This window comes from Sminthopsis crassicaudata, chromosome 5 (assembly GCF_048593235.1).
Source record: "Sminthopsis crassicaudata isolate SCR6 chromosome 5, ASM4859323v1, whole genome shotgun sequence".
Lineage (NCBI taxonomy): Eukaryota > Metazoa > Chordata > Mammalia > Dasyuromorphia > Dasyuridae > Sminthopsis > Sminthopsis crassicaudata.
In genome coordinates, this window is record NC_133621.1 from 183,439,770 (window position 1) to 183,461,486 (window position 21,717).

At 32.4% G+C, this 21,717-nt stretch overlaps 1 protein-coding gene across 3 annotated transcripts in view; it reads left to right on the forward strand.

Moving 5' to 3' along the window:
* Positions 1-21,717, forward strand: part of EPS8 (EGFR pathway substrate 8, signaling adaptor) — a 232,425-nt gene that overhangs the window by 202,347 nt on the left and 8,361 nt on the right. For all 3 annotated transcript variants that reach the window (XM_074268960.1, XM_074268958.1, XM_074268959.1), the window contains 2 exons: positions 4,409-4,552; positions 16,115-16,340. In XM_074268960.1, the coding sequence (XP_074125061.1) occupies positions 4,409-4,552; positions 16,115-16,340 (370 nt within the window). The remainder of the gene's footprint in view (positions 1-4,408; positions 4,553-16,114; positions 16,341-21,717) is intronic.

A 21,717-nucleotide genomic window follows, 5' to 3' on the forward strand; every position in this document is an offset into this window, starting at 1 on the left:
CCAATATGGATCTTTTGTTTATTTGTTTGTTTGTTTACCATCTTGAACTGATTCTTACGAAAGGGACTTTTAAAGGCCATGTAGTCCATTTTCTGAATCAGATCCTTGGACAAAGCCCTGTTTTTTTACACAGAATACTCTTCGTCTCATCCAGTGCATTCTTTCCTTTTCATTAATTCCTTAAAATGTCTCCTCTTCTATAAGCCTTTTATTTCATTTATGACATCCCATAATTCAAATATGAAAAATATTAAGTTTCTTGTACTACTTATATTATTTTATCACTTGTGCATAATTGTCCAGTCTCTTGCTTATATTTATTTGGTTGTTTCAGAGTTAATCACTATTAATATTTAATTATTAAGTTCTAAAAAGAATAATTTATATGTATTTAGTGCCCTTGAACAATATTTTAAAAGTGAATGTTTGGAGGATTCTGGGAAGATGGCAGAGTAGATTGGTAAATTTTAGGCTCTCTATATTTCCCATATAAACAGAACAAATTTGCACCTCAGGGCAAATATTGACTGGGGGAAAATCAAGAAAACTTAGAGCAGAACAAGAGTCCTCCAGCTACAACCCAAGAAGATCTGAAGAAAATCCTCAGGGTAGAGATTAACCCATTTGAAGAGCAAACACCTCCAGGGTAGAGAGCCCTCAGGCGAGCGGAGTTTGGCTGGAGCCTCTCCAAGAACCTTAGAAACTTTCATCTCCCAGACTCAATTGAGGGCCTGAGTCTGGTATAATTGAGGGAATTTTAGCTGATTAGGAGCAAGGCCCAGTTGTGCTGCAGAGCTATGACCTGGGCAACAAGAAACCAGCACACCCAATGACTACGGAGAGGCAGTGGTCAGGGAAACTACTGAATGTGGGCACTTGCAGGAGAGGGGAGCTTTTGGTTTGGGGTTCCTTGTCAGAGGGGAGAACTGAAGGGAAGCTTGAGGCACCTTTTCCCCCCATGACTAGAGGTGCTTACAATAATACTTCTTATTTAAAAAAATGAATTGGCAAAGAAGAAATAACTCCATAGAAATCTATTATGGAAAGAGGGAAGACTGGGGTTCATCTTCAGAGCAGGACACTGAAGTAAAAAAAAAAAAAGCTTCTGCCCCAAAGTGTAATGTGAAATGGCTCCCTGCCCAGAGAAAATTTATAGAAGAACTAAAAAAAGAATTTAAAAAGCAAATGAGAAAAATGAGGAAAAACTAAAAAAAAAAAAGTCAAGCAACCAGAAAAGGAGATACTGTGTCTCAAAGATATAAATAAGTCTTTGAAGGGACTTCAGGGGAAAACCAGTGAAGCTATGAAAGACCAAAAAATAACAAAACAAATTATAAAGAATAAAAAAAATAGAACAGAATGCAAAACATTTTTTAAGAAAAATGTCAGATCTGGAGAACAGATCAAGAAGAGAAAATATAAGAATAATTAAACGGCCTGAAAGTTGTGACCAAAAAAAAAGGATCTTGACACAATAATGCAAGAAATAATCCAAGAAAATTGTCCTGGAGTGATAGAACATGAGAAGAAAGTAGAAATAGAAAAAAAAATACACTGATTACTACCTTAAAGAGATCCTTGGTGGACAACACATAGGAATATTATTTCGAACCTCCAAATCAAAGATTTTTCAAAGAAGAAAACTTTTCAAGAAACAAGAAAAAAAAATCAAATATGCTGGAGTTACAATTAGCATTGTACAGTACTTAGCAGCCACAATAAAAGACTACAAGTCCTGGAATCATATCTACTGACAATTAAAAGAACTAGGCCTGCAACCAAAAATATATCCAGTAAAATTATCTGTAATATTGAACAAGAAAAAATGGACATTCAATGAACTTGTGGATTTTCAGGCTTTTTTTTCAACCAACCCCAAACTTAATAGAAATTTTATCATTTAAGAGCCAAAATCAAAGATCACTTTCTAGGAACACAACAGGGACAAATTGTTTATATGTATGTGTGTGTGTGTGTGTGTGTGTATACATATATATATATATATGCATACATATTATATATATAAAAAGTACACCCTATGTTTGACATTAATGATAGGGTTGCTTAAAAGAAAGTTTGGGGTAGAGTTAAGGTAAAAAAAAAATCATGTTATATGACTGAGATGCAGAGGAAGAATAGACACAGACATTAGAGGGGGGAGGAGTGTCATAATTCTGAAAACCTACTGGCATCAGGAATGAGTTTAATAGGTAATACTAGTTACATATCATGAACGGTATAGCAACTTCCAGAATCTATGAAGAATTAAGGGTAGAAGGATGGGCCAATAGGGAAGCTAAGGGTGAGGGAAGAAGACAAGGGAGGGATCTATGGGTGGGGGGAGGTTAAGTAATAGCAAGGCAAGTTAAAGAGCAAAATTCAAGCAGAGACAGCAGGGATAGGAAAGATATGTAGGTGTGTATGAAGAGGGAGGAGTGGGGTATGTGTTTCTATGTATGTGTGTGTATGTCCCTCAAATGAGATAGTATACCTAAAATACTGTAAATCTGTTAACATGATATAAATGTGAATCAATTGTAATGTGTAACCAATGAGGAACTTTTAAAAATATGAGTAAGATAAATGTCATCAGATAGATATGATTAGAAGAGAAGATGGACTGTTCATGTAGTGAGAGATGATGAGTAGATGAATTGGTTGAAGCAATGATATTCTCATAATGTTAGAAGAAAACTAGAAAGGTCTCCAAGATGCTGCCTGGACTACTTTGGCAAGCACATAAGAAGATAAAAGAAATATTGCTTAGGGTATGCAATCAGTCAATGAGTATTTATTAAGCACTTACTATTTGCAAGGTATTATAAGGAACTCAGGCTAATGGATGAAGCAACATATACATCTTTAAATATGTAAAGGATATATATATATATAATATCCATTATGTGTTTGTAAATACAAGTTTTTATCTTATACATACATAATTATTTTCATTTTTCTTTCTCATTAGAAGAGTTCCTTGCAATCAAGGACTATGTTTTTACTTTTCATTATTTGCCAGTACATGTGTATGTGTGTGCGTGTGTATATGTAAGTATACTAAATCAATAAGATGAATTTGAAGTTCAAACCAATATATCTCTTTAAAATTTGCAATCTGCCTAATCTTAACACATAGATTTATATAGAGATACACAACTAGTTGCATGTAATACATAGCAGTTTGTTCCTTGGATTTTTTTTCTCTTACCTTTAAATATGTTGTTCACTTAGGGAGCTCTACCTAGACTATCATGGTCAAGCTAAGTTTGAAGGTAAAAGCAAATGGAAGACTTATTTAGGGGAACAAGACTTACATGATTGGAATAACAATATATTTAATGGTTTTTACCTTCTTCCCTCCTAGCCTCAAATATGATCATGATTATAAACATCATGTAACAGTACCAGAAAACAGTTGGACAAAGTAGTTCTGCTGACTCTAGATGCATTTGTGTTATATAGATTAGCTGAATTAACACTTATCTTTACTGAACTAGAAATGAAAATTCTCACTTTGATTCTGAAAATGATAGGACAGAACTGCAAGATAAATAATAAAAAATAAATCTTTAAAAAAGGTTTTTATTAATGTTTCTTTTTTATATGATCACAGCTATCTCCGATATAGCAATTCCTCTCTCCCCTGTAAGTCATTCTCTATAATAAATAGCATTTTTAAAGACCACAAAAGATGCATATAACACTATGGACCTCTCATATCCATGAAGTGATGGCCTGGGGTATCTTTTCATGCCTCTTCATTTGAGCAGCTTGACCTAAATAACTTTGCTGTATTTACTTAATTTTTTCATGTAGTTATTCTTTCCATTTACATTATAAGTACACAGTTTTCTTGGCTCTGTTTACTTTACTTAACATCAATTTATAAAGATCTTTCCATCCTTGTCTGTATTCACAACACAGATCATTTTTTACAGTATTACAAACATGCACCACAATTTTACTTATTTTTCAATTGATGGGTATCTACTTAGTTTCTAAATCTTTGGTATTACAAAACATGCTACTAAAATATTTTAGTACAGAAGGCAACTTTCTTATCAATGGCTTCATTGGAGTATATGACCAGTAATGGAGTCTCTTGCTCAAAGGAGATAAACACTTTAGTTACTTTGAATAATCCAAATTGCTTTCCAAAATGATTGTGTCATTTCATAGTTCTGCCAATTATATACTTGTGTACCTATCATTTCATAACTCTCCCAATATTTAACTATTGCCATTTTTTGCTATCTTTGCCAATTGCAGATTAAGGAATGGCATTTATCATAGTTTAAGAAATGAAAAGTTCTTGATTAATATTAATATTCTATGATGTTATAATAAAAATGAAATTATAGTCAAAGATTAATGTTTTATTAAACTTTTTTTTTTATTTTCTCGACAGATTCTCGATGATAGAAAACAATGGTGGAAGGTTCGAAGTGCAAGTGGAGACTCTGGATTTGTGCCAAATAACATTTTAGATATTATGAGACCCCAAGAGCCCGGATTAGGCCGTGCTGATCCACCTTATACTCATACTATACAGGTACCATTAATTTCTTAATATAATTTTTACTATTTTGTTTGTGGACAAGGAACACATTAATCCTTATGGTGTAATAGATATTGAGTTGGAAACCTAAATTCATTTCTCTTCTCTGCCACTTCTTGGCTGTGTAATTTTGGGAAAGTTGTTTATTCTCTCAATTTCCCATACAACTCTTCAAGACTGCAACTGACAGAGAAGGTACTATTCTGTTTTGGAAGAGGAATATCCTCAGCATGAGCAACATACATAAATGAAATCACAAATCCAGTCTAAAAAAGAAAGGCAAGACAATCATATTTTGGCTTTTAATCACTGAAATTAATTCTAGAATATCTCTTATAACAAGGAGAAATGCATGTTTGTGCATATATATATATATATATATATATATATATATATATATATACACACACAAACATGCATTCACCCACATACATATTTCAGTTAAGGAAAAAAAAAACTTTGGTAATAAATAACTTTCCCTACAAGATGTTTTCCACATATGTAATTTTCATGATCTTCCTAATATGATAGAAAGATAGGAACATCTATTCAGAGCTGAGAGGCCTGATCAAGATCACCTAGTAATATCATTTTACAGATAATGAAATTGAGGCCTAGAAAGATCTATAATCCAAGAATTCTAATAGTTAGATGCTATATACCCTGCAACTGGCTTTCCTGTAACCTCTGCCTAGTTCTAATCTGCATTGACTATCAAAGATAGATGGCCAGTCTGGCTGTAAACTTTCTTTTCTTTCTATATTAAAAGTTAAAATACAACATATACACAAAATTAATATAGATAGAATATATATGTATACATATACAGATACATTTATGTGTATGTATGTGTGTTTATTATATATATACATATATATATATATATATATGTATATATATCTATATATATATAGATATATATACATATATATATATATATATATATACATACATCATTGAATCATACCAGATACCTCTCTGCAATGAGTTTAGACTCTTATGACCTTGGACTCCATACCCTCCCTGTGTCTTCAACCTATGTTCTTCACTCCTGGGACTTTTAAACTATAGTGGTTTTGATTTGGTTATGTCCCTGACACAATAGTATCCCACATGTGGTCCTTAATGTTAATATAACTCTCTTGTCAAATTCTTAGAACTGCTTTTTAACTGCCTGAAATTTGGTAAACAGATTTACATTAGGTCCAAGGATAATGGCATGAACATGTGTAAAAAGTATGTTGGAGATGCCATGAGGTAGTTTTGTCTTAGTTACCATTTAAGGCCTGAAAATAAAAATGTTTTAAACCTGTAATTGTGATATAAAGTTCTTATAAATTTTTTATCTTCATACTTCTGGTTGGGGATAGTAAGTTTAGAACAGTGATGGACTTTTTCCTTTGTTTCAAGGGATTTCACCATATTTTGTGAAAATAGCCATATAGAATATGTAAAATGTAATTTCTTGTAAGACTGAATTAACATATATTCAATATATTGAATTAACATATATATAATATATACTCATATTTATATACATACAGATAGATATGTAAATGGATAAGTCAAATATATTTTGATAAAGGAAAACTGATATTGAAATGTGTTTCTATTTATCCAAACTGTGGGTCTGATATATTAAATATTTAATTTTATGTTCATCATTTGTTATTAGCTATTAATGCCAAAGAAGGAGTTTGAATTATTTAAGGTATGGGATTGCTTACCTTACCTAAAAAATATTTCATTTCTTATAGGACTTTGAATTTAACTTTCTATCTTAGGTTTAGAAATTTTTTCTTTGAAAAAAGAAAGACAGCAACAATTAACAAAACAAGTTTCCAGTTGTTTGTCTTTAGGATGTTATCGCTGTAATATAAATCTTATTTCACCTTCTGGATGCTGTAGCTTCTTAGCTTATCCATGAGATCATGTTTACTTATTGCTTAACCAGCAACTGAGAATTTCTGCTTCAACTGAATTTACATCTACACTTTTGACTTAGCTGGATTAATTTTTATTTGTTTAACCTTGTGGATTTACTGCATGGAAAAGACTCTCGCAGTGGATCCTTGTATTTGTTTGCATTTGTGCATGTGTGTGTGTGCGCATGTTTATAGGCATGCACAGGCCAAGGAGTTCCATTTGTGGTGATAAATATATCTATCTGATTGTACCTAGATAGATATGGCTATCTGTTAGAGATTTTTTTTTTCATTCTTTAGTGTGTGATAGCTAGGGGTGGGCAAACGTTGGCAAAATAATATCCTCCAGTAAACATGTCAACAAATGTGTAAGCATCTATATAACAAGTATACATAAAACAGACTTATTGGGAGTTAAGATCATCTCCTAAATCTGCTTTTTTCCACTATCGATCTTTTTTAAAAGATGAATATTAAATAGGATTGCTTTTTATGGTTCATTTTTAAGGCTTCTAAATCCAGATTTCTACTTTTCAAGATCCACAGATCTTATTTTGCTTTTCAATCTGTTGACTCTACTTCTGTGTTATGGCTAGTGTCATAAGCCACCTTGTCAATTGAAAAGGTATTTCTGCTTATAGTTGAGCCAAAAATGTTCATGCAAAGGGCTGGAAGACATTTGCTAAACACCAAGTACATTTCTTTTTTCTAAGCAAAAGTATATCTCAAATGACAGCTTTTATCTGGAGTTTCTGTAAATAACTTCTCATGTTCACAAGAAATTTTGATTTAGCTCAGAGATTTTTAAAATGTGAAGGCTTTGTCTTTTTTCTCTGATGATAAATGTGTTTCATCTGAGAGTTGCCCATTCCTAGCTTTTTTTTAAACTTTTCAGTAGGATTTGAATTAAATATGCACATTTCTGTTTGGGATTGTACATGTGGTGATAGAAAAAAAAGTGTGTTAAAACTGTGTGTGCATGAGTGATTAAGTAAATGTGTGTGTGTGTGTGTGTGTGTGTGTGTATGTGTGTGTGTGTAGGGGGGAGAAGTTTTAGTTTTGATTTGTTTTAGGATTGGGCCTTACTTTAAAAAAAGTAATTGCTTTGTTTTAACTTAGGTTCATTCATTCCTTCTCTCTATCTTTGTCTCATATTTTTAAGCTCAAAAAGTCTTCATTTATGTTATAGAAACTTATGTGATCATGATGATTTTATTCTGCTTAGGCTATGTTTTGGAATTGTTTTCCTAAAATTGAGAAAGCAGTGAAATTATTATTTTATGAATTTCACAATGATTTAATTCCAATAATATAAGCAGCAAGCATGGTAATAAGCAGTTACATAAATCATCTTGCCACTCTGATTTCCCTTAGAAGTGATAATATAAGGTCATAGGACCATATATCTACAACTGAAAAGAAACTCAGGAAGATGCAAGTCCAATCCCCCACTGTCCCTCATTTTCCAGATGAGGAAACTGGACCTCAAGGAAGAGTCCCAGTCAGAAATACCATTTTTGACAAATTTATTTTCAATATGATTGCTTTCCTTTATAACTATGTACTTCATGCTTTTAAAAACATTAATTTGAGGAAGATATAGGTTTCCTCAGTCAAAAATATATCTGATACACACAAAAAGGTCTCAATTGATAAAACAAAACACCTGCAACTCACTGTAGCTGTGACAAAATTTGGGCCACATCATTGATAAAATGCCAATAGACTCCTCAACTAGTAGATTTGAATTTACTGGTACACAGAGGAACTTCTTGGGCAGTTAGGTGTAATTTATAAGGTTCTGGGCCTGGTCAGAAAGACTCATCTTCAAAATCTTTATATCTGGCTTCAAACTAGTGTGACATTGGGTAAATCATTCATGTTTACCTCAGTTTCCTCTTCTGTAAAAAAAGTGCTATAGAAAGAAAGAAATGAGAAACCACTACAATATCTTTGCAAATAAAATTCCAAAAAGAGTTATAAGGAGTTAGACATGGTTGAAATGACTCCCCAACAATAGCAAGGGAAGCTTTAATCCACTAAACCTCCATGTTCATTGCTACCACTGTGCTCCTAATATCTTGGATCTAACTTTCCTATTAAGCAAGCATTGAGATATGTTTGGGGGAGTCATCTTAATCTCTGGTCTTCAGTTTTCTCGTCTATAAATCAAGAAATTTAACTAGACCATTTTAAGGGCTTTTTCAGCTGTGAAACCCTGGGAGTTCCTTCTATCAGAGTTCCAAAGAAACTAAAAGTAATTGCTTTCCAAAGAAAGGCTTGGGGAACCTGTACTAAAAAAATGTATAACTAAAAAAACAAAAACAAAAAACAGAATAAAACAAAAAAACTATACTTGTCTACTGATTAGTATAAACTTATATGCATTAAAATGATAATTCTACTATGCTTAAATATTTGAGAGGATCTAATGTGGAAGAGCGATTATATCATTTAACTTGGGTCCAAAAATCAAACCCAGAAATATGAATGGAAGTTAAAAGAGAAGTAGATTTAAACATGATAAAAGAAAGAACAATTTGTGGTGTTTGTATTTGGAATGAGTTACTTTATAAGTTTCCAAGATATTCCATTGATGGAGGTTTTCTAAGCAGAAATTCAATGGTCACTTGACAGCAATGGGCTGCAAGTTATGGACAGATTGGATAAGGTGGTTCCTCTGAGTCTCTTCCATTTCTTAGTTATTATGGAATCACGTCATGTGTCTACCTATTCTGTAGAGTTGTAAGGCTGACATTAGGCTCATTCCTGGTACCTCTAAAAACTCGGCGAAAGAGGTAAAAAAAAAATTACACAGAAATATAGATAAAGGTAGCAAGAATTTTGGGGAAAAGTTGATCAGCATAGTGCTTTGTCTGACAGAATGATATCACTAGAAAAGGTATCCAAATGGGAGATGGAATTGACTGCTAGAAGTTTATTCTCCAACTGTGGACAATTCATTTCATTACTCAATAACCCAATTTATTATTTCAAACTAATTTCTCCTTTCAAACTTCACTTTTATTATATGTCAGCATGAATACACCTAGAATTCTCTAAATATAGAGTTCAGTTTTTCAGAATAGAAATGGTTTAATTAAAGAACAATATGAAGTTAGCTAAGTGATTTTCACCTTTGAAAATGAGCTAAACCCATTCATTTCATATTAAGAAAAATAATATATGAACTATTTCTCTATAACTCTTTACTTTTAAATAAAAGAGGCTTTGATTTTATCAAACTTTATTTGAAGAAGCAGTTTATGTCCCCTCAAGGTTTTGCTTTGGATAAAAAGTACATGTTAGTTCCTTTTCTTTCCTCCTCTCTAACATCTTCACATTAAATATTGCTTTCGTGCTCTTTCATCTTTGTGCCTCAAAAACATTTTTCTCATAGAATGATATAATGTCATATTTCGGTTATATTTAACATGAATAGATATGCCATTGTGATGCTACTTCCAGTGTCTTTGACATTTTTAAGCTTTCCCTTTAATTGTGGAATAATAGGCTTGTTTCTATATTATTTTTCTCTCTAGCAATTTTATCAATCAATTGAGTGTTGTCAGAAGTATATGAAGGTGTGGTTGGGGTAGGGACAGAGAAAGGGAAATGGGCTTTTCTTGTATTTATGGAATATAGACTGAGTATTTTCTGCCTACATGGCACTAGATAAATATTGACTTTTAAAAAATGATTTAAATTTCTGCCATGTGCAAAGAAAGCACTATGGATGAAGAGATGAACATCAAGACAGCCATTGGTTCAAAGAAGCTTTCATTCTACTGAGATATATCATTTTGTACAGATAAGTAAATAAAAAATAATTTGAAGGAGAAGACACTAACAATTAATTGCAATATTCATGGATTATTAGTTAGTTGTCTAAGATAACTAGTGATATCAGTACTCTTATACATTATTGGGCCTCTCCTTTACTACTTCTACTTTTCCTCTTTTAGTATACATCATTCTTTTTTTCTATTTATTCTAATATTTTATGGCATTCTGTCTGTCAAAGGATCTTTGAATATTAGTTGTTCTCTCCTGAACTATTTTCCTATAATGTGTATTTAAATTATAACAACACTCCAGTTTCTCACATACAAATGGTATACACATAATTTTTTGTTAGATGATTGTAATTTAGAGGGTTGACAATTTCCAAATTCTGTCACCAGTGTACAATCCCATATAGTCAAGTTTTCTGTTTGAAACTCATTGCCCCTGGATTTTCTGCAAAGAAAATATGAGCTGTTGGCTATGCTAGTGAGTTTTATGGGTTCTAGAAAATGTAACTAACTTTAATCCTTAAAAACAGAAAGAAAAACCTAAAAAAAAACAAATCAAGGAAAACTTATCTAATAAAATATGTATTTTCTTACTCCTAAGTTATGGAAAAGGAAGAATAAGATGGAAGCCCATTCTATTTTATTATTCAATAGTTTAAACCTAAGATTTAAGCTAATAATGCTTTCAGAACAAAACAAAACAGAGCCTATTTTTTTTTAATTTTTTTTATTATATATATATATATATATTTTATAATATTATCCTTGTATTCATTTTTCCAAATTACCCCCCCTCCCTTATTCCCTCCCCCCGACGACAGGCAATACCATACATTTTTACATGTGATACAAATGAGTCTAAGTACAAATACATGTGTGTGAATATCATTTCTTGTTGCACATAAACATTAGAATCCGAAGGTACATGCAACCTGGGCAGACTAGATATTAGTGCTAACAATTTACATTCCCCTCCCAGTGTTTCTTCTCTGCGTGTATCTACCTCTGTCCATCATTGATCAACTGGAAGTGAGTTGGATCTTCTTTATGTTGAGATTTCCACTTCCATCAGAATACATCCTCATACAGTATCGTTGTTGAAGTATACAGTGATCTTCTGGTTCTGCTCATTTCACTCAGCATCAGTTGATTTAAGTCTCTCCAACCCTCTAACAGAGCCTATTTTTGTGTTGATTTTCAATTTCCTACAATACATAGTAGTATTGAGGACCAATCAGAAAAGCTTCCAGTATCAATTCCAAAGAATTTCATCAGCAAAAAAAAAAAAAAAACCAAACAAACAAAAACCAAACTCCAAAACAAAAAACACCAAAGTATTTTTTGTTTTCATTTATAACATGTAATCATAATATTGTTTTCTTCATCATCTCTATTTTTTTCATCTGATGTATATGATTTGCTTCATTTTCTTAATAGCAATTACTTGGAGAGCTGTCTGAGGTAATGCATGTTTCCTTCATGAACATTTGTTTTTAAACTACTTGGTTGGATTCATCTTTTGGCTTTTCATCACTTGATATGTGTCAACTATGTTTAGTTTTATAGCAAGAGTCTTCAGCTCTTCTGGATTTTTAGAACAAGAACCTATAAATTCATGGTAGCTTTAAATTTTACAAAATAATCTTTACAAAATAGTATTTTATGACTTCATATACATTTCTCTAGCCCTTGGCTTGCCTTCTAAGCAAGCTCCACTAATAGTTGAGAGTTTTATTTTGACTTATAAAATACCTAAAATTATATAATCAGTGAAAAAATCAATTATATACTATTAAATTTTAAGCAATACTAAGTACAGAGTAGTGTGCTAACAATTGGGTGAGATAAAAATGGAGCAGTCTTTTTCATCAGACTTAATTTATTTTCCTAAAAATTCTTCCCCTTAGAATGAAAGAACAACCTAGACCATTTTTATTATGAGTAGTATGTTTGGAGAAAGGAGCAAGGGATAGAACACAGACTTGGAGGCAGGAGACCCTTAATTCAAATCTGAACTCAGATAGAAAGATGGTATGATCCTGGGCAAGTCACTTAATCCTGTTTGCTTTAGCTTCCTCATCTATAAAATAAGCTAGAAAGAAAATGGCAAACCACTCTAGTATCCAAGAAAATGGAGTTATAAAGTCAGATATGCCCGAAATGACTGAAAAATAACAAAAAAAGTTTGAAATGATAGAAAGATTATATTTTTAAAAGTCCTTTTTTTTCAAAATACATGCAAAGATAGTTTTCATACATCTACTTTTGCCAAACCTTGTTCAAATTTTTCTCCACTCATTCCCACCTCCTTCCTCCCCTAGTCAGAAAGTAATCCAATATAGGTTACACATGTGCAATTCTTCTAAACATATTTCCTTATATCATGCTGCACAAGAAATATCAGATCAAAAGGGGAAAAATGAGAAAGAAAAAAAAAGCAAACAAACAACAACAAACAAAGGTGAAATTATAATGCTGTGATCTACATTCAGTCCCCATAGTCTTCTCTCTGGGTGTAGATGGCTTTCTCCATCACAACTCTATTGGAAATGCCTTGAATCATCTAATAGTTAAAAAGAGCCAAGACCATCACAGTTGATCATCAAATAATCCTGTTGTTACTGTGTACAATGTTTTACTAATTCTTCTCACTTTGCTCAGTATCAGTTCATGTAAGTTTGAAAAGCTGTGTACTTATGGAGAATTTTATTTTCTTCCCATCTTTTTAAGAAATCCAGGGAGAAAAAAATTCCAGGCACAGGATACATTTTACAAAAGAGGTATAAAAATATGCAACCCACAGTACTTCCAAATGATTTTGAACCAGATTAAATTGTAATTGGTAAATATTGAGCAAAATAAATAAAAATGTAATAAAATATAGATCATATTACATTTTAAAACTAAGTTATTATATAACCCAGTACAGATTACTGAGCCCCATTTCATTTCAGTTTGACACCACTGATTTACAGAATTAGAATTCATTGGAGCTAAGAACTTTTCGTTTCTATAACAAAAAGAGTAAGGAATATAAAGATAAAGGGAAAGGGGAAAAAGAGACAGACAGAGAGAGGGAGGGAGGGAGGGAAGGAGGGAAGAAGGGAGGAAGGAGGTAAAGATTAGTTAAGAAATAAATACTGGTTCGTTTTTCTCTCCCAATTCATACTCCCAAACAGATATCAAATAACGTTTGTTTATTTTTCATAATAAGCAACCTTGGATATTGTTCTAAGTGAGAGAAGAGGATAAGTTGAGGGAAATGAGGAAGGGATGACAGTATTTTTTGATTTTTTTTCTTACTACTTTGATAAAGAAAAATGGTGTGCATAAAAAGACAAATGTTAGGTAAATGTAATGATTTAAGAATTTTAATTTGGGATTTTTTTAATAAAGGAAAAAAACCTGGTCTCTTCACTTGTAGAAGTTGCATGATTACATATATCTCCTTCTTTTATGTTCTAGTACAACCTCTATCACTCCCTAAATTGTCCTATTCCCCTTTACCTCTACCTGGCAATTTTATTATGAAACAAAGTCAGATACTTGAGGCAGAAAGATTTTTTAGAATATCTGCCTTCATACTGGGCTGTGACAGTGACACACAATATTTTCAGGTTTTTTTGGTTTGTTTTAATGAAATCACTTACAGAATAGCAAACACTAGTAGTTCTTGCTTTTATGAGGAGCGTAAACCAATGCATTGGAGTATTCACATCAATGAGCATTTCTGAGTTTGAACTCTAAAAAGGTTTTAATCTTTTATACTTCTTAAAGTAATTAAATAGCCCAATGAATAGAGCAGAGTAACTAAAATCCAGAAAACCAGAGTTAAATTCAGACACTTAACTAGCTGTATGACTATGGGCAATACACTCCATAGCTCTCTGCCTCAATTTTCTCCTCTAAAAATAGGAACATGGTTTTTTATGAGGATAAAAAAAGATATTTTTAAAGACCTCTGAAAACTTTAGTGTGCTATATAAATGCTAATTGTTATTATTTTTGCTTCAGAAATATTTGTGAACATGACAACTCAGAATTAATTATGTATTAGAGTTAACATGTTATGAGATATGTCTTTAACATATCTTATATACCTTGGATTTTTTGTTTATAAACAATTGATTTTGATAGTGTTTATTATTCATAGTTCTGTAATTGCTTTACCTATTGGCACAAATGTAGGAAGAATTATATGGCTTCTAGTAGAATTAACATATTTCCCCTTATCATATTTGGTATTTCTTGATTTTTTTCCTGATTCTTCTATCAAAAAGAACCTTGTAGAGTAATACCATAAAATTTAAAAATTCACTACTAAGTCAGAATTTCAAAGTGCAACTGTGAAGAAAGAGTTAACAAAGAATTAAAGTGGTAATTTTCTGGATCCTATTTAAATGAAACATTGCCTTATGTGCATTTTCAAGTCACTCATCCCCTGTTAAAATATTTAATTTTGTCTTATATTTGTGCCAGTACAGTATTGAAAGCAAATGTACTTCTGCTAGAATTGTCAATTTTTTTAAAAAGGTATTAACTGTAATTTCTTTTTATATCTCATGGTACTTATACTTATCCTGATGTTTCAGTAATGCAAGGTCTCTTAGAATATTGAAAAAGGTAGCTTTTGAAAATTTGGAGAATATCATACTACATTTGTCAATTAAATTAAATGATTCTTTTAGATACAGCATTTTTATTACATTTTTCAATCACTGTAATAGTTACAGATTGTAATCATTTTAGGATCAATTAAATAATCTAACCATTACACTTATACTAAATCTATCTAAATTTTAATACACAAATTCCACATTAATATCTTTGTTTCTATTTAGAAGCTATAATTAGAAGTGTGAAGATAAAGACTATATTAAAATTTAACTTGAATTTCCAAAATATTGCTTTTTAAATAAGAAGAATGTCTCATTTGGGATAATAGCATAAAGTATTAATAGAAAAGGAAATCATTTGAAAAATAGTAGTCTACCATAAATAGCATTATGATGTTTCATTGTTAAACAATATTTCATTGATCTCCCAAAAGCAATATCACTTTCTTATGGAATGGGAGAAAAGTGTGAAATCATTCAATTATCTGAGTTTACTTCTTCCTCTATGGCACATTTTTATTTAAAATGAAGACCATGTATATAATGATATTTTATTGCTGCAGTGAGTATTGACTTTTGAATGACTATTAGGATAACTAATAAAATGACCCTAGATTGGATTGATGTGAGTAAACTGATGTGCGAGGAACTTCTGATATTTTTGAAGTTTTTGTATTTATTGGAAACTTAATACTGTAATACTAACTTGGACTTTAACATTGTGCTATAAAGTCCTTAAAAATTGCACCTTTATAGGGATATAACCTATGGCATTTTGGAAACAGTGTTTGTGGTTGAAAAGAAATAGAAAATAATGTACCCAACGATTTCTTATTGAAGGACCTCTATGGGGCAATTAGTTAGTACAATGGAAAGGGTGATAGACCTGAAGTCAGAATAACCTGAGTTCAAATTTGGCTTCAGACACTAGCTTATGATCACTTAATCTCTGCCTCAGTTTCCTTAACTTTAAATAGGGTTAATAATAGTATCTACCTGATAAGATTGTTGTAAGGATCAAATGTCATAGGAATTGTAAAAACCTTAGCACTGTGCCTAACATACAGTAAGCTCTGTAAAAATGTCAGATATATATAGCTATATAAAGATTCATGTTTTTTTGGTTTTTTGTTTATTTGTTTGTTTGCTTTTGTTGTTCTTTAAAGCTTGCTTTTACTTTAATCTTTGGTGGTAAACTAATACTTTTTGGATTCTATTTAGAAACAAAGGATGGACTATGGTCCCAGACCCACTGATACTCCTTCAGCTCCTTCTCCACCTCCTCCAGCACCAACATCAGCCCCTATCCCTCTTCCACCATCTATACCAGCTCCTACTAATGTGTCAAAGGTACCAACAAATATAACTCGCCAGAACAGCAACTCCAGTGACAGCGCAGGCAGTATTGTGCGAGACAGCCAGAGACATAAACAGCTTCCTGCAGATCGTAAGTTTCTGAAGGTGGTGAGAAAATATCTATGATTTAGTCAATAAATTAAATCTTTTCCAATTTTATTACAAGTGATGAATTTTTTAACATAAATATATTCTGCCTACTGTTTTATATTGTCTTTCAAATAGTTTGAAAAATTTATTTAAGAAGCACAGTGTCTCAATATTGAAAGGAAACTTTGCCCTAATATTTGAGGACTTTAGTATGCATGTTTAGATCCCCCACAAATATTCTGGCAATTTGGGTAATCAATCTTTTTACTTGTTATGATAGATACCTTTGTTCCACTTCAAATGCATGTAGTGACCATCATAATGTAATGTAATTTTCAATTCGTGAGCAGGAAGTCTGAAATTTCCTGTATTTTACTGTCAGTTCCTGTTCTTCCATATTTTTCCAGATCTCATTCACCTTAAAGTTGTTCTTTCTTTTCACCTTTTCTTCCTGTTCACCTATCCCTCAATGTTCTTCTGTCCATCACCTTTGCTCAGGCTTAATTTTTCTCCCTTCTCAATCTTGACCTTAGAGTTATACTGTCAGCTACACTCTATTCTTGAAGCTACCATCAATCATGCTTTCCCAAACCCCTGAATTACTCCAGTCTTCCACCTTTTCCACTTTTACTCATATACTGCTGAATAATCTTGGAAAAATTTTATAAACATATTGGCTGGATCCTCTTCTAATTTGTTATTTAATTTTAACTAAGTTCTTAATATAGCAAGAAAATCCTTTCAGTCTTCCACAATTGAACTTATTATACTTTCTAGATTCTCCCAAACTTTATCTTCTTCCCTTACTGTCTTCATCTTTCTCTCTGAAGAAAAACTTGCCATATATTTTACACAGAAATTAGCAGGAATAGGAAAGAGGAGGGAACAAATATTTATTAAGTTCCTGCTATGTGTTAGACATTGTGCTAAGAACTTAACAAATATCTCATTTGATCCCTGCAGCACCTCTGGGAGATTGCTGCAGGGAATTCACAATGAATTTCCTCTTCTTATATGTCTAAAAATCTTAAAACCTATTAATATCATATCCCACTTTCTCCATTCTTTGGTTAAGAGGTGACCTTTCTCCTTACTAATATTTATGTCTTTACTGCCCTTGATCTTTCCTCTCCTCTGGCAACTGGAATCTACAATCATTCCCCTCTTCCTAATTTTAAATCTCTTCCTATATAGCTTCCCTCTTTTATACTAAAACCTTCAATTGACCCTCCCATTCTCTCGGGTTGTTCTTGGATTTCTTCTCCCTTTGAAAAAATCCTGGCTGGAGGAAGAAGAGAAAGCTTATTAGCATATATTAAGCATAGCTTATAAGCTTTCTCTTCTTCCTCCAGCCAGGATCTGTTGCAGATGTAGAGAAATTCTCTTAAAAAAAAAAAACTCAATAAACATTCAGTTAAATGATCATATAATTTGATATGAGGTAACTTCAATGCAAAGATTAAAATAAATAAAAGAAGTGAAAAATATGATTCAGAAGTAAGGAATAAGAAAGAACAAAAATTTGTTTCTTACACAGAAACTTCCTGCACATATATTATGAATAGTTTTTATGAAAATAGTCAGAAGGGATTGAATATGGTAAATCTTGGATAATATCACAAAATATTTCATTGATTATTTTTAATAGAATGGCTATTGATGTAAAAATAATTTCTGAATCACCTAAATGTATATAGTTATACCTTTAACTTGTAAAAGCTAAGAATTAATTCAAAGTTAGAAGATGGAATAAAAAATTTAAAAAGGGATATAGAGCATAATTAAAACAACTCCAAATCTGATTTAATTAACAAAATTGTTAGTAATGAAAACTGGGGATTGAATAGGCAGTATAATATCAGAACTAACTATAATAAGTATACATGGACATTGAACTAATATAAATCTCTTGCTATAATAGAAAGATTTTCCCTACCCTGCAAAAATTAAACAAATAAACCAAAACCCTAAAAACTCCTTCAATAAGCATTTGACTGTTTGCTAAATAGAGAGTTACAGGAACTAAGGAAAATATAGGTTGTTGAATATAAATTTATTTATGAAACCTGATGGAGAAATGGGGGATTTTAGGTAGGGAATTTATCATATACTGTCAGACTAATTTGACATTAATTTTAATGTACTCCTCTTTTCTTTCCATTTAAAATTTTTTACTATTTTTATTTTGAAATAAAAAGTTTTTTTCTTATCTATCTTTTCTACTATCCACCAAAATTGAGCAGATTTTGTTTTAAAGAAAAAAATTATCCTTCACACATAACTGCATAATTCAACAAACAATTTCCCACATTAATCATCTCTTAAAATGGATCTCTGAAAATTTTCATTAAGCACTTTCCTGTCACTACTTGTGTTTATATTTATCCTTTTGAACCCTGTTTTGCAATTATTGGCATTCTAAAGTCTTTTTAAAAAATTCCCCTTCAAGAGATTTTCATTGAATACATTGTTCCTATAGTTCTGTTAATTTTGTTGCAGTTATTTCTATTCTTTGTAACAAGAGATGGCTTGGGACTGGGGTGGGAGAGTCATAAACTTGGAAATGAAGGTGAAATAAAAACAAAGGATATCAATTGCATTTTTTAAACTTATGAAAAATGATGGCAAAATCATTAGTGCCTCATAAAATAGTAAGAGTCAGTGAGGAGAGGAGAAAAACCAATTTAAAGAAAGATCGGTGACAAATCCAACTAAATAAAGATATTATGGCATCATTTAAGTATGAAATTGAAAGGAAACCAAGCAAATGAAAGATAGAAAAGACTGTAAAGATTTACATTACTATCTCTTCAATATCAAGGACAGTAGAGCTACAACATTTGGATTCTAATATCATGGTCTAGAATATACCTATAAAGGAGGTGTTGATGACAAAGCGAACAAAAAGGGGAAACCAGCTGGATTAGGGCAAGCATACACAGAAATGGCAGAGATGCTATTTTAAAATTAAATTTTAAATGATAACTGAATTTCTGCTAGATTAAATAGCTTGTTTATGTTCACAAATTAAGTGTTCCTTTTTTAGATACCTTTCCCCCTTTTTTTTTCTCTATGCAGTACTGTCTATACCTTCTCTCCGGACTTCCTCGATGCCAGTTTTAGCCAGTCACTCAGTAGCATCTCTTGTTTTTGAAGTTCATTCCATTTGTCTATATTAGTGTGATCCTAGTTGCTATCATTTGTCAATCTCTAGTTAACACTCCATTATTCAATAATGAGATTATAAGAAATCCTGCTGCCAACTTTTGAGACCATGGTATTTATGCTCATAATTTTTTACACTAGCCTCCTCTTTCATCAACATAATATCTTATGATCCCAGTTTTTCTTCTGCCTCACCCACTTCCAAAAGTAATGAATGAGACCTTAAATCTTCTATCACCACAACCATTTTACCTTCACAATTTTACTGAAATATTGCCCTCTGAACCACACCTTGCATCCTACAAGTTCTCCCACTCTCACATTCTATTTGCTTTATATCCTCATTGTGACCTCTGATTCCTCAATACTTCCTCATTCTTCTAGTATTTCTCATCTATTAATTTCTTACTTTCTTCCCTTTATATGTTAATCTTAGAGTTAACTAGTTCAATAAAGCACCATTGCTGACTCCCTTGCCCTCTTGTCTCCTTGTTGTTCATAGTCTACTAGGCCTCAATCTTGGGTCATCTCCATTCTTTATATTCCCTGTTCCATTCACAAACCACTGGATACTACTAGAGAAAGTCAATAGAATCATTCAAATTGCATTCAATTCAAATTTTGTTGCCTAATGCCACATGAGTCCTCACCACATCACAGCAATTATTTAATTCATCTTCATTTGGCCGCTGCCATACTTCACAAAAAAACTGTACCAACTTTCTTCTACAAGTCTAGGACTAATAGTTCACCACAACTCACTAGACCTGTGTCCAATTTATCCTCCACAGCCATTAATTGAGAAAAGAAAATTTTGTGGAGAGGAAGCCCACCTTCCCCATCCTTACCAGCAGCAACTCCTGATCAGCTACTACAAATAAGCAGGTGTCCTAGATGTGGTATCACTTCAGACCACTGGTCCTGCTTTCAGTCAAGCTATCATCTAAGGAAACAAATCCTACAGAAAAAGGAATAGTTATCCCCATTAACTAATTATTAACTCACAACTACAGCCTAATTGTAGCCACAAGGTACCTTGAGGGAGAGATAACACTTTCCCTCAGACCCTTATGGACACAGCCCAAGAAGTTTGGGATAGTATTATTCTTAGCCTGATATCCCTCAAACAATATCTGGAAGCAAGCTCTGTGGAAATACTGTCTTGTAACTGTTTTAATGGGTGCTATAGAGAGCCACAATTCACTGAAGCTTGAGAAAGCAAAGTTTTTGCCACCACAGTCCTTAGCACTGTCACAGAGTACAACATCAGAAATGATTTTATTAGTAGAAATGGCCTTACTATCTGTTTTGCAACTCTACCTTAAAAACCATGGGATTTTTCCATCTGATTTTTAGCTAAAACATTGATTAAGTGTTAGAATTATATGAGTTCCTTGAGAGCAGTGTTGCTTTTCTACTTCATATGACTTAATAAAGTGCTTTGCATATATAGTAAAAACTTAATAAATTCTTTATTCATTCATTTATTCCTCTTTTAAGACCTTAGTTCACCTTCCTCTCTTATGGCAAATAACAAGCACATTCATCATTAAGTTTTCATTTATTTATTTATGCATTCATTCATTTGTTTGTTTGTTTGTTTTGCTGAGGCAATTGAGGTTAAGGTGACTTGCCCAAAGTGCACACAGCCAGTAAGGTTTAGGGTTGGAGGTCAGAGTTGAATTCGAGGGCCGCCGGACGAGGGCTGGGTTCCTGTATCGTCGGCGCGAGCGCGAGCGACGCCGCGCGGACTCTCTCTCTCTCTCGTCTCTCTCTCTCTCTCTCTCTCTCGCTCTCTATATATATATATATATATATATATATATATATATATATATGAGGCAACAAAGTTGGTACAGGTGGCTCGTGTTGAGCCACTAAGACCTGAGTTCAAATCCAGACTCAGATACTTACTAGCTCTGTGACATTGAGCAAAACAATTCTGTTTGCCTCAGTTTCTTCAATTATAACATTACAATAGAACCTATCTTGCAGGGTTGTTGTAAGGATCCAGTGAGATGTTATTTCTAAAGCACAATGCCTGGTATGTAGTAGGTGCTATATAAATGTTTATTCCCTTCTTCATGCCCCTCACATCTATAAACTTCTTCATCTTCACTCATCCTCTGCCCCTTACCTGTATCTTAGAAGATATCTTGATCTTCATCATTATCCAAATTACATCTACCCTTTGTGCCTTTTCCTTCTTCTAC